Below are 27,681 nucleotides of genomic sequence, written 5' to 3'. Positions count from 1 at the left end.
TTCATGTGTAGTTAAATTATATTCAATTTTTAAGTGTATCATGATGTATAGGCAAGCTATACTCAGCTTTTTGAATGTATCATAATATATAATTAGTATATAGCTCATGTATAAATAAGTTATATTCAACTTTTTGAATGTATCATAATGTATATATAATGTATACTTTCTATGACTTTTAGTTATTCTTTATGTAAATAAAAATATGATTATATTTATTGTAAACTAATTATTTTATTATTTATATTTAAAACTATTCCGTAATTGAAGATTAAGATTGTGAGTCCAAACCCAAACAGGAAGTTGTATTTCAGCCTAAGGTATACTACAACAAAAAAAAAAGAAACGACGTACACTTAAAGTGGGCATATAAGAAGATCCGATTGGAGATCTCTCCATTCTATTAGGCCAAAAAATGTAAGGATGTCAACAGGGTCCAAGGAGAATATAATTTATGTAAATTTTACCCCTACCTCAGAGATAGAAATGCAAGGATGTCAGATAACAAAAATATTCTAGTAACCACATCAAAATAACTACAGCCAATTATGATTCACACTTGTGCTTTGGTGACAAGTCCAAAAGAAATATGATAGCAATTACAAAGAATCTCAAGCAACCATAGTGCTTAAAAACTTAAAATTTTACTTGCCCCCTTGAGAACTCATGTTTATATATCAGCTAAACTACCAACTCTGTGCTATATAGGTGCCGTCAACCGAAAACATCCGTAACAGAGAGTGACCTAACTGTCCAGCAAATAAGTCTGAGACAGTCCCTCAAAATGGCTCACAGAGGTCGTCTCTACGTGTGCTTTTTCGTGAAAAAAGAGTCTTCCAAACTACCATACGAGGCAACCTGTACCCATATACACAAATGGGAAACGGAGGATAGTAAACTGTAACAGCAGTTGTGCACAGGAAGAGAACTCGCTCGTTCTGATCCCCTCAAAGTCCCAAGTTGAGAAAGGAGGCATCAAGTGTTGCTGTTCTCCTCACGAACGCTTGACACCACATGACCTCTGTGAGCTGAAGTGGGATGAAGTTGGCATGGCTTTGCATATTTATTGGAGTTCCACTACACTTCTTCACATGAATCAACTAATTGGATTGTTAGTGCCTGAATTTACAACCCAAGTTGCCACCAATCATGAGGGAACCAAAGTGGCAAAAAGCTTGAATTTTGACACAACATAACCAGTTGCTCATAAAGCTTGGATTTTAGAATTCACATCCCATAGGACACATATGAAAAAGAAAGAAAGCATCCAACAGCAATTATAATGGTTTTTTAATTTTTCATACATAGAATGTGCTTGCATAACTGAAATTTGAAACTTACAGAATAGTTGAGGTACTTTGGGGGTTTAAAGATTCAATAAGAATGGCAAGCTTTCTAGAGGCGAGCTGGACCAAGTCCCATAATCAGTAGGAATTGGACAGAGGGGGATTTTGTCCATCCAAAAGACATTCAGAGAGTCAATCCAATGCTTCGGACCATGTCACTCCCAACAGTAAAATTTTATCCTTCCATTTTATTATGTAAAATAAAAATAAAAGAGAAGCACGGGGCTACAAAATCTTCTCCACTTGACCTTCGAACTTTCTTTCAATAGTAAAGATCTTAGCTGCCCAAAAAGGACAAAATGAGAAAACAAATGCAGAAATTTAACAAAAGGATTGGAAGCATCACAGCAGAACACTTTATCACAAAACGTATAGAGGAATGCCAAGCAGTTCATTTAAACTATAAACCGGAAGTATTTTCTGTGGAATCTGCCTTCTTTCTTATGCAGAAGAAGACAAGAAAGGATAAGGTACCATGCACGCAAACCAGAAGATAAGAAAGTATTGTTTTCGTTCTTTAGGACTAGAAAACCGTCGTCTGCAAATCAATAATGAACATCTCCAAACAATAACATAGGCAACATCAGTAGAGTAACAAAGAGCATTTCCCAATGTGTGAATTTTTACTAAAAAGAAATAACCAAATGAAGCAAATAAATGCAAACATAAAAGAGGAACAACCTGCAGTATATTAAGTGAGAACATAACGAGCAACAATCTGCAAATAATTAACTTACTGAATCTTAAGTTTTACTCACCAAAAGCTTTACACCACCCAGGCAATATGTCAAAAGCTTGTATTCTTCAAAATAGCAGCCTGTGAACATTGTGCTATCGATGTTCCTGCAGTCCATCAGTGACGGCTTCCATATGGGAGCTAGCTATAAAAACTCTCTTGAACATCTCATACATTCCTCAAAATAACCCAGAGCCAGAGAAACTAGTCTGTCCAGTTTCCAAGATCCATAATGGGCTAACTATTCTAAGCTTAGGATACCAAGACCTACCCTATTAGACACATGGAAAACCTAATTAACAGGATGAGCCAGAACTTGGGGGAAAAAAGAGCCGAGACAGGGAGAAGCATTTATTTTGATTCCAATTTTATGAGTTAACTGTTTAACTTGTCAAGCACATCACAAGTACTTTTAAGAGTGACAATAGTACAGTTAAAAGAAGATAGAAATACTTGTTGATGAAGGACCTTCAGATCCAAGGAACCTCCAATGGGTTAATGATAATAAACCTTCCACTCATGTTTTTGTCAAGAGGACGAATGTATTAACTTCAGAGCATTCATTTAGGTATGTGCATATGTGGAGCAGGACTAACAAAATTGTGGATAAGGGGGAAAGATCTCACAGGTAATAAGGCATGACGTAACAAGGTCCACCAAAGGGAAAACAACAATCAAGACATAAATTTTATTCCTAATAAAAGAAGGAGCAGCCATCAGCCTTCTTTAAACATACAAATACATGATTCTTCTAAGACCAAAGTGTAGTTATTCCAACAATTCAAATCGAAAAGGAAAAATGAAAGTAATGACGGAAAAACTTCCATAAGCTCTTTCTATGTAAAGGGGAGGTGCCGACACACATTCAAGAAAATATTAAATGAACTTCAATTTTTTGTCCATCATTTTCATCCTCAGAAGTTATACATGTAATTTAGAAAAATGAAGAAACACTTACAGGTATATGTGAGGATAACTTTTATCGTTGAACTGAAAATTACAGGCAATGACAAGTTCCCATCAGCTTTCTATTCATCAATTGTATGTCGAATTTAAGATATATGCCACAACTAGTTCTTAAACAATAAACCTTCGCACTTTTCCAATGTTTCCTAGCAGCTTAAGAGGTACTCACCTCAATCCTCATGACTGCTTTCAGAACTTGAGGCTAAACTTGGCAACTTATGGTCAACAGAATGAGCACATTGATTATGTTTATCTTAAGCAAAAACAAATTTAGTAAGAAAATCTGTCATTTCCAATTTCAACAATAGCAAATCTGGAACTAATTCAAGAGTTGACTGGAAAGGATTTAATTACAAGCAAACCAATAAAAATCTCTCTAGCAACAGGGACAAGAAAATCTCCACGACACCATCACTTATTACAGTTGTTTGACAAACCATATATTCACAGATTGCTTTCACACCAGGGATGCATAATAGATTTGATCATTAGAATTATTAATCGCTTTAAAAGACATTCCAAGAATGTGTGTAAAATTTAGAGATTGACTGCATTTAACTTTTGCTAAAACTTTCCTAGAAAAGTCCTGGTGATTTAGTACATAGTCAAAACATGTCTCGTCATCGATATCAATGTATCAGGAATTCAAATAAGTAACACAATAACACAATTATAAAATCTGTATTTAGATTGAGATCATCTTTCAAGAAAATAAAGTTCTTACTTAAATTGGATTAGTTTTACTGATTCTCCAAATATCAACAAGGTTTGCATATACCTGTTATTATTGTATCATAACACATAAACAGGATCATATGGGATCAGGATACACAATTATATGTATTGAATGAACATCATAGAGTCTCATCTTCTCCAAAATTTCCCTTATTTCTGCAGACTTAGATTTTAGAGCAAACAGGTCAAACTAGAACTTGACCAAAACAAATCATGAATAAGCTAAATTTTTATCCTGGTCATCTTTATTCTTTTTCCACATCAAGATGATTTGATTAGCTAGTCGAATTTTTTGGGTCAAAGCTTGTTGATTTATCCTCAAGTGTATGTATTAAGGAAATCTATTTACATGATGATTTCAAACCATTGAATAGAAGCATTTCATGTATCTCTGTTCAACCTCACTCAGAAGCCAAAATTACAATCCATCATTGGTACATCAACACTAAGGTCATCAACTGTCCAAAAATGTTGGGACTTCATAAAGTTCCAAATTGCCATCTCCAACTAGAAGCTTTTGCCACCTTCATCAAGAAAGGAAAAAATAAAAATAAATAAAAAACTAGAAAGTTTTTCCACATTCTCGAACAATTTTGTTAATCTAGAAGCTCTAGTTGTGGAAGAAGAAAAAGAGGAGGAGGTATCAGCAAAAACTGGTTTTATGGTGGGACACCTCATGAGTCATGATGTTCATATCAATCAACACAATCAATAAGAATCTTCTCCCATATTCTCCACATACACTTGGTCACTCTATTAATTCACAAGATCCCTTATGATTCACTATATTTTAAGCAATCTTTCGGACCAATTCCAACTTATGGTCTTCTAGGCTTTTCCTTCGGATACCACCCACCAATTACTTATGGCATCATATATATATATGGCACACACGGGCATAACAAACACTTGGGATTACATTCTTCTATAAATGCAAGAGGAAATTTTGCTAAAGAGTTCATCTTAATCCTAATTCTTAAATCAATACAGCTAACAGAAACAGATTTAGTCAATCTTGCTCGTTATTTGAAAATTCAAATTATCATCGTCCTCATTCTTTGGTTAGCATCAATAGTTTACAAATATGAAGTCAAAATTATATACTTGTTTATTTATTTCTTTTTGGGATAAGTATGCTTGTTAGGGGAAATAAGCAGGATACTTTCACTTTAAGCATGATTGAAGGCCAAATCTGTTTTTGAAATTAACAGGTATTAGACAACTAATTACACTATATTCATAGAGCAAAATCACTAGAGCAGCAGCATATACAATAACTGCAAGAAAATGAAAGGTAATCACCAACTCAGACATGGAAACCAAGTTTAAGTTTTGAAAATTTATGACAAGTCAAATAACTGTCTAATGTATGTGCAAAGAAGCTCACAGGCTGTACTTTACAGAATTACAACAACAAAGAGGCTGCCAGATGTTTCAACCTTTTGTTTACACAAATATACACCCACTTCTAACATTATAGTATAAAAAATGGAACAAGAAGGACTATAATTAAGTTAGAGTGGGTCACCAGCAGTAAGATCTCTAAACAATCTCCCCAGGCTTGAATCCGCTGTCAACACAATCTGTGCCAGAGTCCAGTTCACAGGATGAATCAAACCATTTAGGGTTCTCAGGATAGAAGTTCTCTACAACGAAGCCTACATCTGTATCTATACTCTCATCATGCCTTAAGGGCTTGGTCAATTTAGAATTCCCACAGTCAAGAATGCCCTTCTGGTCAAATTCGCTGCACTCCAATGGTTTCTCCGATTTACAAGACTCACCCAGCAGATCCTTCTCATTCCTACAATCTGACCTTATCTGATCCCAAGATGCAACCTCCCCGAGTGTTCTCTCAAAGCTGTCTTCATCTTCCTCAATAAGCTCTGCATCCTTGCCATCCTCATAAATGCGATGATGATGAACACCCCAATCCGCTAAATCATTTTCCCCGACCAATAGATCATCCGAGGTCGGTTTATCTGAGAGCAACCCAACCGACTTTGATCCATATTCTCTCACATTCCTAAGCTTATTCACAAAATCAAACAATTCACGAGACACCGAGCACAATAACTCACGAGGAACTTTCCTAATCTGGCCCTCAAGTAGCCCAATCTCATTCCTTGCTTCCTGCATTTGCTGCAAAATCGAATGTTGCAGATCTCCGCCATCCTTCCCAAGGAACCCAAAATCTTCATTTTCTGCTTCATCGCCCATCCCATACACTGTTTCCTGATCCATCAAAACCCCTCCTTTATGCCCAACTACTCGATGCATTATTCTTGCATTCCCATCCGAAGCGCCAGGTTCATGCCCCGAGTGCACTGCATACAACTTAAATACTGCTGTCCCTTCCTCCAGATAGACAAATGACTTATCCTTCTCATTATAATTTGATATTGGAACTATCGCCCTGATACGAAATCCACACCCACACCGTTTCGACGCGTAAGGCTCCCTTTTTAAAATCCTCGATTTCTTCGAGGATGCAGGCTCTCCTGCTCGATGACACGCGTAATCTTTAACCTCAGCTATAAATGGCTTATACCTTACATATTTCTGTCTAATACACAAGGCCACTTTATACTTTGTGGCTAATTGCTGCAATCTAACAGGCACTTCCTTTGCGGGTACTTCAAATGATTCAGTATACTCAAACCTACGCCTCTTAGTACGTGGTGCAGACTCTGAGCACACGGGGCAAACCTCAACACAAACCCTAATATAACTCTCAGGTATTCCATAAAATTTAGCACCTACAGTCCAAACCTGTTTAATTCTTTCTATAGTTTCTTTCAGTCCCAAGTGTTTTAAGTCCGCATCACAGTGAAAACTTGTGACTATATCATGCCATTGATCAACATGGGAAACGAATTGACTGGAATTATTCTTGAAACAGAGTAATTCATTACCATTCAAAGGGTCGATATTCACGATGAGCTTGTCCTGGATTCGCTTCCATGCCGTGAGGTATGCCGTATCCTCATTCCGGTCCTTCCACACCAAACGCCAGCTTTGGAGTACCGACGACGGCGTCACAGATCGGATTTCCTCCGGCGTCGCGACACGGCCAGCGAGAAGGCAGCTTATCATCAGGGCATGTGATTCCTTATTGAAAGTGTAGAATTGAGAGGAAATGTGGGCTTCTGGGCTTATATTCGCCGCAGCCACGGTATGCCGATGACGTTTCTCCGCCTTGTTTTTTTCGCCCTTTCCCAGACCCAAATCAGGGCTAGGGTTAGGGTTCGTAGAGACGATGTCGTTTTGCTGCTCCAATTGGGGCAGCGACTGAATTATCTGCTGGTGATGGTGCTGATGTTGATCGGGATCGGAGGAAGTATGACTGGTATCGTCGTCGTCATCGTCGCGGAAGAATCCGATATCAGAAAAAAAGGGTTCATCTTCCTCCTCCGGTAGAATTGACGGATGAGATTGATCCAAGATTTGATGATGCGGGTCCAAGTGATGATGGAACATATCTTCTTCTTCAACTTTGCTAGGATTCATGGCTTTCTGCAAAATGGGTGTCTGAAATAAACAGTGCTAAAAGCGTTTTTGGTCTCTCGGAGAAATCGAAGGAGCGTTTCCTGACACAAGTAAGTTTCCTCACATTCTTGATTTCTCCGCTCAGTGTTTTCTTCTGTAGAGATACCGATCAGTGGTGGTGGGGAAAACAAAAGAACATAGAGGAAAGTGACGGACTATGTGGAACTTCAAGTCTTTGACTCATGTCAAACATGCACTACCTTTTGTTGTTTATGAGTTTGAATGTTTCTAAGGTTTGCGCCTCTTTGCCCCCCTTTATATATTGTGTATATTGCCTTCAATTTCTCTACTGTTTATCTTCTTGTTTTGGTGGTTTTCTTGTCTACACTGATGAAATGAGTGAAAAGGAGTTTTTGTGATCTCTGTGTTATCCCCCCTTGTTGAAACAAATGTTTGATGAATTTTGGTTTTTTATTTCAATTTCTCATTTGACATAGATCATTTTGGGAAAGATTTTTGTATGATTCGAGATATATTAGATAGTCGGCAATTTTAGACTGTCAAGACTGTTATGTAGGAGAATCAAGAAGTATTCTTAAGACGATATAAGAACAGGAGAAAGATGAATCTTGATTAAGATTTCTATATGATCCGAGATATAATAGATAGTCGGTTCTCTTAGGCAGTCAAGACTATTATGTAGAGAGAATCAAGAAGTATTCTTAAGAGAAAATAAGAACAGGAGAAAGATGAATCTTGGTTAAGATTTTTATATTATTCGAGATATAATAGATAGTCGTTCCTCTTAGGCGGTCAAGACTATTATGTAGAGAGAATCAAGAAGTATTTTTCAGACGATATAAGAGCAGGAAAAAGATAAATCTTGATTAAGATTTCTATATGAACCGAAATATAATAGGTAGTCAGCCCTCTTAGGCGGTCAAGACTGTTATGTAGAGAAAATCAAGAAATATTCTTATGACGATATAAGAGCAAGAGAAAGAAAAATATGCTCCATCAATTATCATGTTGCGTGATTGAACAAAAAAATCACCGGCAAAAACTTAAACAGTTATATTTATAATTTCGCCTTATCGACTTAATTATGATATTAAAGAAATAAATTTTAGTTTTTATTAAGTTATGAGATGATTAATGCATAAGCAAAATGACCTACATAGTAGGTTATAATTAAATAAAAATGTTGAGATAAATGTGTGAGCATATTGGGAAAGATAAGATTAAGAATGACGATATTCATGTCAAGGTGAGAATTACTTTTATGGTGGACAAGACGAGAAAAGCAGGGTTGAAATGATTTGAGCATGTGAAGAACAAATGCGCAAATGTCCTAGTGAGAAAGTGTGAGAAGTTGAATATAGTAGGTATGAAAAAAAGAATAGTTAAGCGGAGAAGTATTGGAGAGATGTGATGATTAGCCGGGACATGATGCATCTTCATCTTTCTGAGGATTTTACCTTAGATAGGAAGATATGGAGGTAGCAAATGGTAGAAAGATAGTAGGTAGTGAAGCATTGTCTCACTTTTTGGCTAGATCAGGCTTGATGGTAGTCGGAAGCACAATATATGTCATAGTATTAACTTTATTTGTGTATTTTCTTAATGTTGATATTTGTTAGTTGTAATCTTCTGTTGTTTGTTGTGTTTCAGATATTGCACTATTTTACTATTGTAGTTTCTTGCCCAGAATTTGTGTATATTTCCTTATTAGTTGTCATTTTTTTTCAAAGTCATATTCTCTTCTTTAATAACTACTCCGCTTTGATTGTTGCACTTGTGCACTTTCAGAAATAGTCTCTCTCTACCTCATATAAATAAGGTCTGCCAAAAATGATAAGGTAACAGAGGGATGTTTTGGGTTAAATTTTAGAATCGTAGACACAATTGATATGATGAATAAGAGGAGATAATTATGAGATGAATTTTTAATATCCCTTAATTTCTTGTTTGGGTAAGAAGTCTGAAATAATTTATCACATGATTAATAATTAGTATTAGAATAAGTTATCCCTACATTTGAATGGAATAACAAAAATTGATAAATTTATTCAATAATAAGATAGTTAAAATGACAAAAATATCCCCTCGAACCCTTTCTTGATTGCTATATGTGGAATATAGTGATGTGCAACAGATATTAATTTTGTACTTTTTGGTTGACTACTGTGAGTTAATGTCATCCGCCAATAGTTTCACAATTTCTGTAAAAATATGGCATCTAGGCCTAACTCAGCCTCAAAAAAACTAGTTCATGAGGAAAGAATTGTTCAAATCCATATAAGGAGACCATCAGGCCATTGCCAATCAAATGTAAAAAATTTGACCCACTCTAACTTTTTCTCCTTGTGGAGATTTTTATTGACAATCAAACAATTTTTTAAAAATGAATAAATAAATAATGTCCACGAGAGAATGATTTTATAGTCATCAAAAGAAAAAAAATAGATCATAATAGGCCCTAGTTGTGAGTTGTGACCATTAGATCAACTCGGTGGATGTTATTAAACACCCCAAAATTTCAATGCTTGAGATACACCTTAGGAAAAATTGAAAGAATATAGGCTTTTAAGACTTTTATTTCTAATACATGACAATACTCTTATTTAATTACACTTATATAATAATATTTTATTTATTTCATTATTTTAGTTTATTTTTTTCTCTTTTTAATTGCATCCTGAATTTTTGGGAAATTAAAATACTTCTATTTTTTATATTTTCAATTACAATTTTAATTAGATGCGTTTCTTTTTCAATCATTTATTTTTCTTCTCTTTCTTAGATTCTTTTGTCTTTCCCAATCTTTTCAATCTCTTTCTCTTTCTTCTTAATCTTTCAATTTCTTTTAGTGCTGAACATCAATGGCAAGAACATAAAATCGAAGCTTTCTTCTTTGCCAAAATTTTTAAGTTTCTGCATTTTCACTCGCTCACGTCTCAATTTTAGTCAATCTTTTCAAAAATTTTATGGAGAAGACACCTAGAAAGAGCCCTAGGCTTCATATGTCGAGAACCAACAAGTTATTGCATAATCATGTTCTCGACATTTAACTGGTGGTAATGTTGATTTTGGTATATTATTGATTATGATGTTGGTATTGGTTTATACAATAGCTTTAAATATTATTACACCACAATTGAATCAAACTATTAACAAATTTTTCACATTTGTCACTGTATTACTCTAAAATATATTGAAAAACACATACATATAAAGGTTTATTATTTCGTTGCAGAGTTGGTTATTGTTATATTATGAAAACATACTAATATTTACACCATTTTATACATATATTTTCCAAATCAATCCTTATTATACCAAAAACCAACTCAATAACATGACATGCACCATATTATACTACATACATATATATATATATATATATACATATATATATATATATATATATATATATATATATATGTCACAATGATGGTATATCATTGGTTATGACATTGGTATTATTTTATGCACAAACTATAAATAGTATTACACCACAATTAAATCAAACAATGATGAAAAGCACATACATAATATGGTTCGTGTGAGTATTAACGTGGTTTAGTGATTTTAGGAGAGATAATGACTATATTAGTGAAAAGCACATACATAAAATGGTTCGTGTGAGTATTAACATGGTTTAGTGATTTTAGGAGAGATAATGACTATATTAGTGGTTGAGATAATTATGAAAGTTGAATAACAAATTAGAGTAATTTAAGGTATTTAAATTTATAGAATAATTACTGCAGTAATTTAATTCATTCCATATTTTTTTATTATAATTTTTTTGATTATTTTATTTTGGGAAAGATTATATTACTATGTTGGAAAAAAGTCAAACTAGGTGTTATTATTTTCTTTACAATGTATACATAAGTTTTTCTCCCTAAAACTTATTGCCATGTATCAACTGATCTTGATTAGCTTTGCATTGTTTTAAAGGTGGATGTTTTCTTTTCAAGAATAAATAATTAAGGTTTGCAAAGAAAATATAAAAAGTTAAATAATATGAAAGATATTTTTATAAACAACCCAAGTGACATTCCGCGAAAAAAATGATATAATATTGAATAAAAATTCACTTTTTGTTAAAAGACCAGAGCCACAGGGAGCGACATTCCACTAAAAAATGTATGTCATGGATACACAACTGGATCAAGCAAAGGAAGCCCAAACCCGAGTGACAATAGATGATATTGGGCCAGAGGAGCCATAGGGGTCAAACAGCCCAATAGATATAACTAACATTAATTAGAGAAAAACAGAGGGATAAAAGTTATACATATATAAGCAAAAAAGAGTGAATTACATGCATGATAATTTGCATAGGGAGTTAAAAGTGAGTTAATTAATTATCTTGCCGGAACATAACCTAGCTAGCTAACTGTAGATTAGTCATGTCTCTGGAGACAAATTGTGTTACAGTTAACTGTATGAAGCTTAGGTCACACAGAGTTGTCTAGTTGTTGATCCAACACATTACATAAGTCTGTTATATCGATCGAAGGATCCATAGTAATACACACCGATGACGACGATATATTAGAACAACATGCTGCTGCTACGTCTGCCTGTGATGGTGTTGGTGGCGGCATAGGGAGATGGTGGTGGTGCTGCTGCAGGGTGGATATACGAGCTTGAACGTAGGCCAACTCTGCTTGCAATGTCACAGCCTACACGCAACAAACACATATAATGTTCAAATATGGTTAACAATAGTTATGATCTAGTATTATTCATTTTTTTTATATGAATAAATGGTTCAAGTTCGGGTCTAAAGTAGTAAATTTAGTTGAACCACTGAATGGTATTTCGTAACGAAAGATAAAAAGCAGTAGTAGTATGTGTTTATAAATAAAATAGCTTAAAGATGGTACCTTGTTCTATCAGGATAAAATTATTAGTTCAATTTAAAGTCCCCATATATTAAAAACTTATTCACGTGCTAAATGATAAGATCAAGATTCTTCGTGGAATTGAATAGAAGCTATCCTGTCAGGGAAAAAAAGTCTAATTTCGTTCATAGAAAGTCAACATTTTTTTTCACTTATAATATAAGAATCACTTGCAACCAGTAGCAAGTAGTATAGCTATTCTACGGTACTTACCTTCTTGTTTATAGGGAACTTTATAAAAGTCTAAAAAGTATGTTATTCTCTATTTAGCAATATTATTTTGTAGACTTCGATAAAAGACAACAAATCAATAAGAAACCAAGTAAGTCAAATTCTTGATATATTGAATATTTCTCGAGCTGCTAAAGTTGATTAGGCAAGGTTACTTATTAGCTCCGCAAGCAAGAAAACACTATAAATATACAAGTCCACATCAAACAACTATTACATTAGTCAGTTCCCCCCCAAAAAAAAAACTGTTCAAGTCATAGTCAATAATTGATCTTCAGCCTTGAGTTTATTATTAATATCATTAGACGGAATAAAAATGGACTGAGTTAATAAATAAGGGGCTCCCCAAACCCCTCTTTTGCTATATTTTAGCATCTTTTCAGAAAATGTTAACTTGATAAATCAAATGAACAGGTTTTCACTATTGTATTAGCTCATAAAACAGAGCATACAACAATTAAGTAGTACCATCCTTGATATGAATAACTTAGAAATTATTATCTTTAAATAATCTATGAGTTTCTTGTCAAAAAACATCTTTTGCTATAACCGAAGGAAACTATTTTGAGTGTAAAGACAAACAAAAGATATATTCAAATAATTTCATGATGCGCCTTCAGTTTTCAACTCCGCACATGCAAACACCTCCATCAGCATTTCAAATGTCCTGAATTTTAATAACATAATACACGACTTCGCTTTTGGTCAAGTTAATTTGTCAAAGAAACATAAATATAGTACTCTTTCATTTTAATTTGTTTATCAGATTGACTCAAAATTCAAGGAAAGTAAATAGTAAAATTTTGAAATCTTATGATAGCTAAAAATATTTATAATGTATCAAAATATTTTTTAACCTTGCAATCATAAATACGTCAGGTAGAAAGTTAAAATTACAAAGTTAAAGAGCTCATTTGGATGAACTTATAAGTTGATCAAACCAACTTATAAGCCCTTTTTAGCTTATTGTGGTGTTTGTCTAATGCTAACTTTAAGCTATAAAGTTCTTAAAGTCAGTCAAAAATGAAAAGTTAGGATTCCTAGCTTTTTTTTGTAAGTGCTTAAAGTCATTTTCTTTGACCATTGAAATTACTTTTATATCCCTTATATTTTAACTAAATTCCCAAACTACTCTTTTTATTCTTTTAAAAATAAAATTCACATCATTTTCCTCATTTCTTCGGCATAAGCACTTTTATCCAATCACTCAACTGCTTATTTATAAAAATAAGCTTCAGCACTTCAAAATTCTAAAAACACTCCATACATGAAAGTTATTTTTTTAAAGCTCATCCAAACGGGCTCTTAGTCCCAACAAAAAAGATATTTTTTTTAACCGGACTTGGAAAAATTAAAAGGGAGCAAGTATAGAATATGCATTAGTTAGTACTAACTGGATAAAAACCATAAAAACGGCTAACAAATTAAGAGTTTAAGTTATATTAAGATGTTATTTACACTAGCTATCACATCACTTAAAAGAATATCTACAACTAAATCTCCTTTTAAGACGATGAAATTTGTAATTTTGAAAATAAGACAACTTACTTGTGACACACAACAAAGGTAAGGTGACGCGGTGAGGTATATATACCTTAAATTAACAATTAAACCCATAGACCAATGATCATTACACTGATAATTAAGGGTGCATATGAGTAGACAAAAAAATTACCTGTTGTTGAAGGGAAAAGATGTGACCAACACAGCCATAGACAGGGTCTCTAACTCTAGCAAGAGCTTCATAACAAAGGGTAACAACAGTTTCAAGACGTTTATTTGGTGGAATGGTAAGCAATAGTTTGGAGGCATTGCTAGATCCAAAGACCTTATGGACAGCAGCAAAATGAGACATGCCTTGTTCTGAGTCAAAATAAGGTGCAAATATGCAACCTTTCACACATTTTCTCCTAAGAAACTTGCATGCACCACAAGGCCCACCATTGCTCATATTGTCAGTCTTTCAAAGTTTAATTGTGGAATGATGATGATGATGAATCATTTGGAAAGAGAGGAAGAGAGAGATAGGGAGTATTTATTTATAATTGTAAAAAAGGTAGGTAGGACTACTGCTTGTTGCTGTTTGTTACTACAACTAGTTTTAGTTTTTTTTAGATAAGAAAATGTTAGTAGAAGCTTTTGGTGGTGGGTCACTTGATAGACAGCTACGCTGCTCCCTTCAACCATATTTTTTTTTTTTAAAAAAAAAAAAGACTTTAAGGGGTTATTTGATAGCTAGTTAGTAGCTAAGTTATTCATGTAATATTAGATTTTGTATAAGTAATATTTTCTTTTTTTATATTTATTTGTCTAATTTTTACTTAATATATAGTTTTAAAAAGTAAAATAAGCTTGTAAATTTTGTGCTTTTAACTAAAGAATAAAGATATGTAAAATGTATCAAAAATATTTTTTAATTTTGTCATCTTTGGAAAGTTGAAATTATTAAAAAGTTTCTAAAAAAAAAAAATTCTTTTTGAAATAAATTAAAAGGGAAAGTTAGACAAATAAATATTTGCAAGGGAGGAATACAATGATTGGTAGCATTTCTTTGCTATATATAAAATTCAACACACCTAATATGGTATTTAGTTTGCAGTTTTCTCATAATTAATACTTGTATAACTCTAACCAACTACAAAATGATTCCTAAGTTATATGCATTGTAAGAAATTTGTTGTACTGTTTGGTAAGTAAAAAAAATATTTATAAAAAAAATATAAGATTCGTAATCTTGAAAGTAAGATACGATAATGGTTGTAACAGGAAGAGATGACATTTATAACTTAAAACTCTTATTGAAATTTTTATTTATATGGTCTTCCATGTTTTTCTAAAGAAGTATAAATAGTATATAAACAAGGTGTCATATGAGAAGTAGCTTACTTTAATTTAAGTATATTCATGGATACATTAATTTACTTTTAGATACAATACTATATTATAAGGGGTCGTTTGGTTTAGATACAAGTTATGCTGGGATAAATTATATTGGGATAAGTTATGATGAGATTATTTTTTATTATTCGTTTGGTTGATCATATTCAAAGTTATATTCATTGCATAATTTCTAATAATAAGTTGTTTATTTACGAAAATACCCTCCATTTTACTTAATTTTTTTTTTACATTTTCTTTGCAAGCTTTAGTTATTCATTTCTAAAAATAAAATTTTCATCTTATTTAACTTAAATATTTTATTTATGCATTTTCATGATTGTGCCACGTGTTTTTTAAAGTAAACTTTCATCTTATTGAATTTAAAAATAAAACTTTCATCTTATTTAGCTTTAAATAAATTTTCCATCTTATTTAACTTAATAAAACTTTCCTCTTATTTAGCTTATAAAAATAAAACTTCCATCTTGTTTAACTTAAAAATAAAACTTTCATTTTAAGTTTATTAAAGTAAAAGAATTTTTGTTATTAAAATTATCTACATTTAAAAGTTATCTACATTTTAATTGATATATAAAATATAATTTTTAAGTTAGTAATAAACTATTTATTTAAAAATATGTAATTTAGTAGTGGAGTGAACGGTTTAAGAGAAATTAAAATATAAATAAACATAAGAATTAGACAAATAAATTCAACTTATAATATATTCGTAAATAGAAATTATATTTATAAAATATAATTTTTTAATAGAAAAATATATTATCATAAAAACAACAATTAATTAAAGCTATGAATGTTGTTATAAATGTATTTAAACACTATGTAAATATACATGAATGTAAAAGTGGTGTATAAAAGAGAGTTTAAAGGGGTATTTTTGTTGTTTTATATTTTTATCGCAGAATAAGTTATTCTGGAATTAGTATTCCACCTCCAAAGGGGGATAACAAGTCCTAGTAATAATTGTTAATTCTGAAATAAATTATCTCAGCCTTTACAACCAAACAAAGAATTAAAGACCCCTTAAAAATTATCACAAAATTAATTTCTTTTATCCATCACACCAAACGACCCCTTAAGTATGATAAACAAAAATCTTCAACATTGGGACAACATTATGTTAGCAAATTAACCCTTCTTTATATTACTACTATATAAAAGACATAAAAGAAGGTTTTTAATAGAGGGAAAATGTACCTTTTGGGTGTTGGGTTGTGTATAATATTGGTGTAAACTTAGAAGCCAAGGGAAAAGAGAGAAGCAGACATTAAGGGAAGAGAGAAGCTGCAGCTTGCGTGAAGCAAGCATATGTACTAGTGTTAGAGGGAGTTGATCATACGCAGGAGTACAATAGTTCTATTTTAAAAAATAGCATATTTTTATATTGTTGTTTTTTTAATCTTTCACTTATGTTCGATATCCATTTTTAAAATTCGACTAATCCATATGCACACCCCAATTCTCATTTTGGAAAATAAAATGCTTTTTTTAGTGGTACCATAGTATGTCGAATGCCAAAAATTGTGAAGGTATTAGCTTTTACTATCGATCGGATCGATGGAGGAAATCATGACATTTTACCTTATGAATATCTAAAGGTGGAGATGTCATTTCGACTGCTAAGGTAGGGATAAATGTAGCCAAATATTGTGAATCCACCACGCACATATTCAATTTTCATGGTTCACCCATTCATAAATAGACCGTTTGCTTCGGAGATAGAACTTACAAGACAAATATAAGAAAGAACTTTTTTTGCAAGTCATCTCAAGGCTTTCAAACGCATCCAAGCAATTGATATCCAATTGAAATTATAGAAAACATAAATTTGTGTCGCCCACTTCCTGTAAGCAAAAATGAAATTACTACTCCTTTCGGTTTTTTTTAGTTGTCATAATATGATTATGCACAACTCTTAAGAAAAAAATTAATAAAAAGTGTAGTTTGACTAATATATCCCTCATTAATTCTTTATTCTTTTATCTATTTATATGCCTCTTAATTCTAAAATAATTAACGTTAAAATATAAAGTTGAAAAAAATTACTTAATTCTCTCTTGATTGTTTAAAATCGACAACTATTTTAAAATAAATATTTTTAATATACATAACAACTAAAAAAGAAAGGAGGATGGAGTATTATTATATGGAGTAGAAGAATTTCTTTTTTTTTTAAAAAAAAGAATTGTTCAAACAAAAGTTATATTAATTCTTCTGTTTCAAAAAAAATGATTTACTTTTCTTATTAATCTGTTTTTAAAAAATAATTTATTTTTCTTTTTTTAAAATATTTTAATTTCAACTTTTTACGTGACATGTTTAAAGTAATTAAATTAAAATATATTTTGATTCATTTGACATAATTTTAATTTAAGATCATAAAATTAATTATTTTTATTTATATTCTTACATTTTATATTTAATGAAATTAAGTCAATCTTTTGTTTAAACGAAGGAAATAGTATTGAATGAAGTAGCTACAGAGGCACTGTTATCTATTTGAGTGACTCGGAAGGAGCTACAGGCAGAGACAGACATCCCATCCAGTTGTCTTTTACTCAATCCTTCGGCCCAACAACACCTCTTTTTTTTTTTTTTCAATTGTCATTTCAATCACAAATCACACTCAATCTTCACCAGTATTAATTACTTACTACTACAAGTTAACAAGAAAGGCTACAAATGAAAAGAAAATGAGGATTGTTTTCCCCTCAATCAATATCATATATGCATGCAACAGTATTGTATAAATTTAAACTTTTTGTCGAATACTTGTGGGATTGTTGGTCGCCTGTTAAGGAGTAATTTTTGTATTTTATTTCTCATTCGGTATTCGATATCTATTAAAGCTGGCAATGGATCGGATCAGAAATTACCGGACCAATTTTACCCGATATGGAATCAAAATTTGTTTCGTTAACCTGTTTCAATTACCGGAACCGAGTCTACGGAAACCGGATCTACCGGTACATTTTCAAGTTTTCCGGTCCGATATATAACGGGTTGGAATCAGATCGGATCGATACCGAATCTAAGTCATTACCATTTTTTTTTAAAAAAAATAATATTTAAAATAAATATTTATTAATAATTCATTAAATATTAATTATAATTTATAAGCAGTAACTTAGTATAATATTATTACAAAAAGTTCGTAACTTTTTATAAAATTTCCAATTTTTAATTTGAAACTTGTAACTTGTAAGAATTATAATTTAAGTAAAGTTTAAAGTTTAAGTTTAAACAATAAAAAGTAGCAAACAATTTGAACTTTAAATTTAATTTTATAGTAGTAGATTTTTTCTTTGGGGATATTGGTTATTTTTCTTTGCCATTATTTTTTTTGTGAATCCACATTTAAAGTTTAAAATAATTAAAATATAAAACAACAACAACAACAACCCAGTGAAATTCCACAACGTGGGGTCTGAGGAGAGTAGAGTGTACGCAGACCTTACTCCTACCAAGGTAGAACAACTGTTTCCAAGAGACCCTCGGCTCAATAAAAGCATAAAAGCATAAAAAGGGGTCAGATAAGGTTAACAAATTCAAAGCGATATAGAAAATAAATAACGAAAGCGGCACAGATAAAATAGAATAATCAAAGTATGAAAAGTAATAAATAATAACAGAAATAGCATAAATGGGAGCATAAGAAATTGTAATGTGTTCATGCGCCAACGAATAGGGAAGAATAACGAGATTATGTACTAGCCTTCTACCCTAATGTGGGTCCTCCATTGCTGGAGGATATGCTTCGTGCATGCGTGATAGATTTTGGTGGTCATTGGGATCAGTTCCTATCCTTAGCAGAGTTTTCGTATAATAATAACTACCACTCGAGTATTGATATAGCTCCGTTTGAGGCACTGTATGGGAGGAGATGTAGGTCTCCCATTGGTTGGTTTGATGTGTTTGAGGTGAGACCTTGGAGAACTGATCTTTTGAGGGAATCATTAGAGAAGGTGAAATTCATTCAGGAGAAGCTTCTAGCAGCTCAGAGTAGGCAAAAGGAGTATGCAGACCGAAAGGTTAGGGACATGGAGTTTATGGAGGGAGAGCAAGTGTTGTTGAAGGTTTCACCCATGAAGGGTGTGGTGAGATTTGGTAAGCGAGGTAAGCTCAGTCCGAGGTATATTGGGCCGTTTGAAGTTCTTAAGCGTGTTGGAGAGGTGGCCTATGAATTGGCTTTACCTCTAGGTTTGTCTGGAGTGCACCCAGTGTTTCATGTGTCTATGCTAAAGAAATATCATGGTGATGGAAATTATATCGTTCGCTGAAATTCGGTCTTGCTTGATGAGAATTTGTCTTATGAGGAAGAGCCTGTAGTTTTTCTTGATAGGGAGGTCCGCAAGTTGAAATCAAGGGAGATTGCGTCTGTGAAGGTCCAGTGGAGGAATCGTCCTGTTGAGGAGTCTACTTGGGAGATTGAGGCTGATATGCGTGGGAGATATCCACATTTGTTCGTCGAGCCAGGTACCCTTTTCAACCCTCACTCTTCTTTTGACCATTCGGGGACGAACGGTGGGTAAATTAGTATCTATTGTAACGACCCATTAGGTCGTTTTGAGAATTGGAGTTTTTTATTTCATAAAAGAGTCACCCCATAAATTTTAATAGGTATTTTGGACTATTTGATAACTATGATTATTTAGTTGAGGGTAAATTGAAATAACTAATTTAGTTAGTGGGCTAAGTTGATAATTTAATTAATACTCTATACCAATTATTAAAATAAAAGGATAGGGTTTATGAATTTTAATCCATAAAGAAGAAAAAAAAAAGAAGAAGAAAAGAGGCAATTAGATTCTGAGCGGCGGACAAAATTGTTGCAGGTACCACAAAAACAAATCTCAGGTACATGAAATTGAGTAGCACCATTGTTTTATACTATTTGTACTGTTATCATGCTATGGGATTCGTGGGGAAAATAGTGGAGGAATACTAAATTGAAACTGTAATTCGTTAGTAAATTGAAAACGTGGGGACAATTGTGCCATACATTTGAGGATTAGTACTAATGTAATAATGACAGCCATAAAGATGGCATGATGGGGATGGTTTCACAATTGATACTTATTGGTTGCAGGTTCCTTTTTAGGAGAATACAGTAGGTTGGTTTATTTATTTTACTTCATTTTATTTGGTTATCATATTATATGTCACGACCTAACCCTGTGGTCCATGACTAGTGTCCGAATTGGACACTCGTATACACACTTATTATCTATAGTCAATCGGCAATTAAACATGATATACGATTTATACGGGCAGCACATCATCTCAAACTGTCACTTATATATATATATATATATCAAAATTACCTATCTCGTGGGGAGTCTTAATTGTCAAAAATACGATAACATAATATGTAAGCCGATAAGGCTTCCACTCCGAATGTAAACGTCCAAAAACATAAGTCATACTAGTACACCGGACAACATCTATACACAATCCACTCATGTGTCTACAGACCTCTAAGAGGATTAACAATAGCATATGACGGGACAGGGCCCGCCGTACTCCTAAATACACAAATATATACATTATAAGGATTAGTACCAAAAGTTCAGGTTCTGAGACAATGGAGCACTTCAAACCCGTTGAGTAGAATCCTAAGCTGGCGGCTCTCCAAAATGAGTATCTGTACCTGCGGACATAAAACACAGGCCCCCAAAGAAAGAGGGTCAGTACGACACATGTACTGAGTATATAAGCATGAAATACAGTAAGAAAAATCATAGCTAAAGTAGAGGTTTCACGAGACAAGTATGATACTCAAGAAGTCATTGTACCTGTACCTTATGAAATAAAGTCATGCATACTTATATCATATATCATATCCGGCCCTTTAGGGACTCGGTGAATCTGTCGTATATATACATATCATATTCAGCCCATCATGGGCTCGACACCATCATCATGTCATCATGTCATCATGTCATATCATCATATACATATATACCGTATCTGGTCCTTTATTGAGGGACTCGGTGAATTATACAGTGAAACTCTGCACGAATACATACCCAGCCCGAGACTCGATGAAAGATACATTAAGGCATGCACGAGTCGAGTAGTGAGTAACCATATGCATTTAAATCATCATTTGAGACTCAATAGAATAATTCAAATGAACAATCATTTGAAAATCAAGACAATATTCATTTCAAGTAACCTCCGATTGACATTATAAATTATTCCAAATATGAATTATACAGAAGTATGATTTATACTAAAATACGACTTATACCAACTTGGATGACTGGAATCATATATATGAGTCAATACATAACAATATAAATTCTGAAAATTAAGAACATTCGTCATCCTAGTATATCTAAGAAAAAGAGCTTCGTTGGAATTTTATACATTCGTCGTCCATTTATTTCATAAGATCAAGCCAAAAGAAAGAAAGGTTAGCGTTACATACTTTTAACGTTTATACGAATATGTTGCCCAATATTTTTTCAACCTATATAAAAACGTTAAGCACTATGGTTAAGCTATGGACATGAATAAAATATACTCTACCGTTAGTAGGTTATTTCTAAAAAAAATTGGACAGCACCTCCCCTATACCGCTCACTTTTCCCACTTTCAAATCAGCCATATAGTCATCAAGTAATATCAACAATCCAAAATATTGACATAAAACAAGATTTATTATTGACAATAAGCCTAGAATGTTGCCACCCGAATTATGTTATCCAAAACAGTAAGTTCAGAAAACCGAGTACCTCAAGTTGTGTCCACATTTTAAAATTGAAAACAATAAAACTGGACTTAATGACCTCATGAAACTTTTAGAGCTATGTCTTAAGTTTTCAACCCAAAATAAATCAATTCAAAATTCATTTTGTACAAAAAGATATCATCCAAACACTAACAGCTATACATGAAGAATTTTTCAATCCAGAATCTCGACAGAATTTGTCCCATGATTCATCCCCTTTTTTCGACATAATAACAGCAGATATAGACTACAACATAAACATAAGAGTTGTAGATACATGTATTATATTTCCAAAATATATTTAATATCTAAAATCAAAGGTCTACACAATGAGATATTCCAGAATTACTACCAGCTACACAATCCCAAAAATGGATTTGAACACTCACAATCTTCATACACCTTTTTCTTCCAAATTCAAGAACAACAACTCATCAACAACATCAAAACAATATCAACCATTATTATACATCATCACTAAGCTAATTCCATCCATTTAAGCTACCTAAAATAACCCTTTAACCCATAAATCTCAATAAATCACCAAACTAATTTATAACGTTATTTTCTCCGTTCTAATCCGTTAAAACTCTAACTAAGCTTGTTAACAATGAAAAAGGGACTTTAATATTACCTCAAGTATGCAGTAAATACATTAAATCTTCTCCTTATTGGCAAATATCTAGCTCAAATTAAAGCCAACGCGACGTACAATAATTTTCTCTTCATGAGCTTCGGATTTCGGAACTCGAATTTTGGTCGAATTTGGTATTTTCTCTCAAGAACTTCCTCTCTCTCTCTCTCTGGAAATTTCTGGATGTTTTCTTATTTAAGGATGAAGATATAAGCTTAAAAAAAATCCCTTAAGGATGTGGTTATTGGGCCTGACCCCAGTTAGAATTGGGTTGGGCCGAATCTACTATCTAGCTTGACCCCTCTGTCTTAAAATATGCATATCTCCTTATTTCGATGTCACCTTCAGACCCACGGCCTATGGTTGGAAAGATATTTCAATTTTCTACAACTTTCATTTTGAGGGTGTTCGCAAATTACCAAATTATAAAGGGGTTATGGCCTCCCGAAGTCAGCTTACTCGAAATGTGACTTTAAGAAAAAAAATATTTGATGGCTTCTATTTTGATTTGGCTCAAGGGTACTTGTTGAGATGTCTTTTACTTCACATAAATTATCCATATAACTAGTCATTTACAAAAAATCATGTCATTTTAAAATTCAAAATCAAAAGTCGTTGAATTTATATCTGTTAGCTTACGAATAGTCCAAGAAGCAAAAATACGGATTATAACATTATAATTCAAGTTTTGACATATTGAGATAGGTAATTAAATATTAGGTGTATTAGATTATATGAATACCATCAAATTTATGACATTGGAGGAATTGAGGCGTAATCCTAAACTTGAGTCTTAGGAAATTGATTATAGAGTAGGGTTTGTTGTGGGGTCTAGGTTAAACATATAAATAATATTGATGTTTACGAACTAGTTACTTATAAATATTGTATAATTGATAGATTAGAAACGTGAGGCTTTGAAGAAAGAAAAGACATTCGTGAATTAGCTTGCTTGGATTCGGTTCTTCGGTTGAGGTAGGTTATGGTTTATTATATATCATAGATAGACTCTTAATAGTGATTGATAGTCATTGAGTAATGCGTAAAATTTACTATGCATTTAATTGTTGTGGTTTGGATAGTTGGTATGTTATTGTGATTTGTCTAAAATCCTGAGGCCATGAAATTCATAATCTTGAACTTGCCCTATCAAAAATGGTGTCTTGAATAAATAAGGCTTGATGAAATATTGTTAATGAAGTGGAATGTAATCATAAAGAATGATAAATTAATTATATTTGGATCGGGTGTCACGTTCCGATACGGTATATTTGGATCGGGTGTCACATTCCGACACGATATATTTGGATCGGGTCTCACGTTCCGGCACGGTAATATTAAAGGAAAACAAAATTAAAATGACTTAATACTATCCAATCTCCAATAACTCATTCTCCAAACGAGTGTGATGTGAAGGCTTGAGTCCTCATGTGTGATTTTGATATTGTTGACTAGTTATGTAATTTTTCATTGGTTGCCACCTGTTAAGTGTTATTGTTGATTTCCCGCTATTACTTTATGCATGTTGATTTCTATTTTGAGTCGGCCGATAATATCTACTCAGTACATGTTGTCCTGTACTGACTCCTACTTGTATTTTTTCTTGTTTTATTTTGTGGTGTGCAGCGAGTGTTCCACAGAGTTCGACTCGACCTCAGTTCTAGTCAGTCTCCAGTTCGTCAGATTTCAGGGTGATCTATCCATCTAGCTCGTGATGGATTCTCTCAGTTATGGCATGGTGTCCTTAGTTTTCGGACACATTATGTTATTTATTTATTCAGTGTTTGACATTTTCAGACTTAGTTTTAGAAGTTAGATGTCCTTAATGTGATGACTTTTAGATTTTGGGGAACGTTATGTAATAAATTTTAGTGGCTTTTGTTATTCCTAACTTTAATAAGATTGAGCTTCCGCATTATTATCGTGGTTTATAAGTTGAATTGTTAATGTAAGTTGAGGTTTGTATCGTTGGTTCTCCCACCTAGGAGGTTAAGTATGGGTGCCACTCATGGCCTATTTTTGGGTCGTGACATATATATATATATATATAAAAATATATCAAAATAATATTTAATATTGTGGTCATAAAAATTTCATGGGGAAGGTTAGAATTACAAAATTACAAAAAAAAAAGAGTAAAACATTTTTTAAAAAAGTAAAAAGAAAAGTAAGACACAAATTGAAATGAAGCAAGTACTTAAATTTGTTATAGATTGAATGTGCTTGATCAAATATGGTAAGGACTAGAAATAATTTTTTTAAATAATTGTGTGACTAAATTAAAGTCGAATAACAACAACAATATATCCATTGAAATTCTATAAATGGAGTATGGAGAGGAAAAACACACAAATCTTATCTCTATCTCATTAAGAGACTGTTTCCAAAAGACGACCCTCCACTTTCAAATAACACAAAACAAAAGTAGTTTTTAAAAAGTTAAAAAATAAAAAAGACAGCAAATAATAATAAAAAATATTATATAACATTTCTACGAAACATGTTCAAACTAAAGACTACTACAAAAATAAACAAGATCAATTGTATATCTTCGAGTAATATCACTTCCTAATTTTACCTTAATTACTACTTATCAAAAAAGGTATCAAAAGGCTGAAGTCGTGAAAACAATTTCTTACATAAATACTATCAAAATAAGACGGTGTACACAATATAACAAACTAATAAATCAAAGCATGGTCTGATGCACTATTCTTCCCGACACATATTAAAAGCTTAGTGCACTGGCTATATATTAAAAGGACCATTATCAAACAAACTCCTTAACAAAATTAATAATAGCAGCAGCTCTTCTACTATCAACCACTTCAATTCCATGGAATCCAACATCATCAAATCTAGCTTCAACCATAACCCCTTCCTTGACTAACATTTGCACAAACTCTTGTTGCCTATCAATCAAAGGGTCCCCAGCAAATCCAATCACCAAACACCTCCCAAGTTTCTTGATCTTTTCCCTATATGGCCCATTCATCATTGGATTACAAAATCTATGATCCCTATCTGTACCTTTTGGCAATGCCAAATCCCATAACACATCAATTACTGGCAAGGGAAAAAATGGATCCGTAGCTAACCTCATTTCTGATTTTGTCCTCATTTTCCCACCAAATAAAGGTTGGTTCATTATAATCCCATTAATACGTAAAGGCTCTAATTTTTTATCAAGAAGTTTAAGTGCGGAATTGAAAACAATGTTACCACCACAACTCACACCATAGAGGTAACACCTAGAGAAATCTCCATATTCCCTTAACCATTTTTCGCCATTAACGCGATCCAACGCTTGGTTCTTGATCCAAAGAATGGCGTCTATCGTATCGTGGTATTGCGAAGGGAGCTTGTTTTCGGGTGCTAGACCATATTCCAATGCGACAACAATGGCGGGGACTTCACTACAGAGATGGTTACAAGTTTCATGGATTATGGTACTTGCCACGCTGAAGTGAATCCACCCTCCTGTAGCATGGAAACATAATTAAACTCGTCTCCATCCAATATTATAAAATAAAGACACAAATACGTATTAGGATCATTTTTTTAATCAATATCAATATCTGACATGACTAAAAAAATCCTACAAAATATAAAATATAGAAAGTAAAGTATACGAACTAACATATCTAGAATTCAGCATCACCTGCATAGGCGGCGAATGGAGAATATAAGAACCGATTTATATGAACCCAATTTTATTTTTTTTGCACGTTTATAGAATTTTGATAAATACTCCTTTTGTTTCAATTTTATGTGTGTCTGAATTTTCTTCTTAGCCTATTTCAAAAAGAACATTACTTTAATTTTGTATTCAATAACTCTTCAAGTCTAATCTCTCACATATCATGTTTAAAAACCCTAGATTTAAAAGATATTTTGATATACTATACAAATTTTTAGGATCTAGTCAAATCCATGGGCGGACCCAACGGTTTGGCTATGAGTTCAATTGAACTCATAATTACTTTTATCCTAAACCTGGAGTTTAAGTATAAAATTCAGTAAAATTGCTGGAAAAAATTGATCTATGAGCCCATAATTCAAACAAGGTGATGGGGAGTTAGTTGAAAATCGATTTTTTATACTAGTAGAATTTAAATTTTGAATCTACTTCTATCAAATTAGACATATTAAAATGAAGCAAAGAGAGAATATATAGATTGTGAACTCATAATTTCAACACCGTAATAGAGATTCAACGGTATTCAAAAATTTAAAGATTGAACCCCATGAAAATTAAAATACTGAATCGGCCTCTGACCTACCTGTATGAAGATAAACTATAATAGGAAGTTTAGCGATAGATTTGTCGTTGGAGGGCAATTTACTTGGACGGTAAAGTCTCATCCATGTTTTTTTATCTTCATTTAAAGTGATATCTTTGCTAACAACAGCTTGGCCAGGGAGATGATCTTGATCACCAGTGGCTTGGGTTGTAGGAAAATCAAGAAGACGAGTTAAACTTCCATCTTTATTTAGCACCACATTGAGGTGTTCGTAAGGATCAAATTTTGACATGCTACCTGGCTAGTTTGTGTTCAAATTTAATTAGGTAAAGGGAAGATTCATTTAATTGTGAGTGACTTCAACCAAAAATATTAATTAACAAGGTAATTAAATGAAATGTTTGTTAGTAGGTTTTTGCTATGTCATAATGAAATTGTGACAAATAACTAGTCCAACCTTAACCTTCGGACAAATTTGTGCTTGTAGCACGAAAAGTGGATTTTTGTTGTGATAAAACAATTGTTAGTTTTACATTGACCAATTCTTTAGGATGTTCCTAGTGATTTGATAGATTCTTTTTTTAAAAAAAATATTATTTTATTATGGACATATATCACTTGAAATTTTTCTAAATATGAGAGCCTTTTCCAACTTTGAATATCAAGTTCAAAAGAAAACTTACATAGATATACTATATTAAAAAATATTTATTATTTATAGCAATAATATTTTTATTTTTTCTA

The 27,681-nt window shown here is 32.6% G+C and overlaps 3 protein-coding genes across 5 annotated transcripts; all 3 read right to left on the bottom strand.

Annotated features, from left to right (window-relative positions):
* Nucleotides 1–497: 497 nt before the first annotated feature.
* On the bottom strand, nucleotides 498–7,718 carry LOC129886668 (uncharacterized). 3 transcript variants are annotated; one of them, XR_008766236.1, is made up of 3 exons: nucleotides 5,312–7,718; nucleotides 2,105–4,307; nucleotides 498–1,627 (listed from the first exon to the last, which is right to left on the bottom strand). XR_008766236.1 is itself a non-coding variant. In XM_055961451.1 (2 exons), the coding sequence occupies exon 1, from the start codon at nucleotides 7,291–7,293 to the stop codon at nucleotides 5,326–5,328; it is 1,968 nt and encodes a 655-aa protein (XP_055817426.1). In that variant the 5' UTR covers nucleotides 7,294–7,718; the 3' UTR covers nucleotides 498–4,307; nucleotides 5,312–5,325. The 3 variants fall into 3 exon arrangements, 1 of the variants encoding a protein (XP_055817426.1); XR_008766237.1 differs by having other exon boundaries at nucleotides 498–1,119; XM_055961451.1 differs by having other exon boundaries at nucleotides 498–4,307.
* A 3,632-nt stretch (nucleotides 7,719–11,350) lies between these two features.
* LOC129884766 (LOB domain-containing protein 19-like) lies at nucleotides 11,351–14,453 on the bottom strand. The gene is made up of 2 exons (XM_055959049.1): nucleotides 14,098–14,453; nucleotides 11,351–11,969 (listed from the first exon to the last, which is right to left on the bottom strand). The coding sequence occupies exons 1-2, from the start codon at nucleotides 14,371–14,373 to the stop codon at nucleotides 11,742–11,744; spliced, it is 504 nt and encodes a 167-aa protein (XP_055815024.1). The 5' UTR covers nucleotides 14,374–14,453; the 3' UTR covers nucleotides 11,351–11,741.
* Nucleotides 14,454–25,359: 10,906 nt separating this feature from the next.
* Nucleotides 25,360–27,279, bottom strand: LOC129884765 (probable carboxylesterase 9). The gene is made up of 2 exons (XM_055959048.1): nucleotides 26,977–27,279; nucleotides 25,360–26,173 (listed from the first exon to the last, which is right to left on the bottom strand). Exons 1-2 carry the CDS (start codon nucleotides 27,227–27,229, stop codon nucleotides 25,464–25,466), a joined length of 963 nt encoding a protein of 320 aa, XP_055815023.1. The 5' UTR covers nucleotides 27,230–27,279; the 3' UTR covers nucleotides 25,360–25,463.
* Between the last annotated feature and the right edge of the window lie 402 nt (nucleotides 27,280–27,681).

Source organism: Solanum dulcamara, chromosome 4 (assembly GCF_947179165.1).
Source record: "Solanum dulcamara chromosome 4, daSolDulc1.2, whole genome shotgun sequence".
In the NCBI taxonomy this organism is placed as follows: Eukaryota; Viridiplantae; Streptophyta; class Magnoliopsida; order Solanales; family Solanaceae; genus Solanum; species Solanum dulcamara.
Note: the sequence above shows the minus strand (reverse complement) of the source record. Positions and strands in the feature narration are given on the sequence as shown.

Excerpts from the sequence above, each read along its gene's own strand:
- LOC129886668 (XM_055961451.1), bottom strand. The coding sequence starts at position 7,293 with ATGAATCCTAGCAAAGTTGAAGAAGAAGATATGTTCCATCATCACTTG.
- LOC129884766 (XM_055959049.1), bottom strand. The coding sequence starts at position 14,373 with ATGAGCAATGGTGGGCCTTGTGGTGCATGCAAGTTTCTTAGGAGAAAA. Across the intron at positions 11,970-14,097 it reads TCTTTTCCCTTCAACAACAG|GCTGTGACATTGCAAGCAGA; the intron begins GTAATTTTTTTG and ends TGTTGCGTGTAG.
- LOC129884765 (XM_055959048.1), bottom strand. The coding sequence starts at position 27,229 with ATGTCAAAATTTGATCCTTACGAACACCTCAATGTGGTGCTAAATAAA. Across the intron at positions 26,174-26,976 it reads TATAGTTTATCTTCATACAG|GAGGGTGGATTCACTTCAGC; the intron begins GTAGGTCAGAGG and ends TCCATGCTACAG.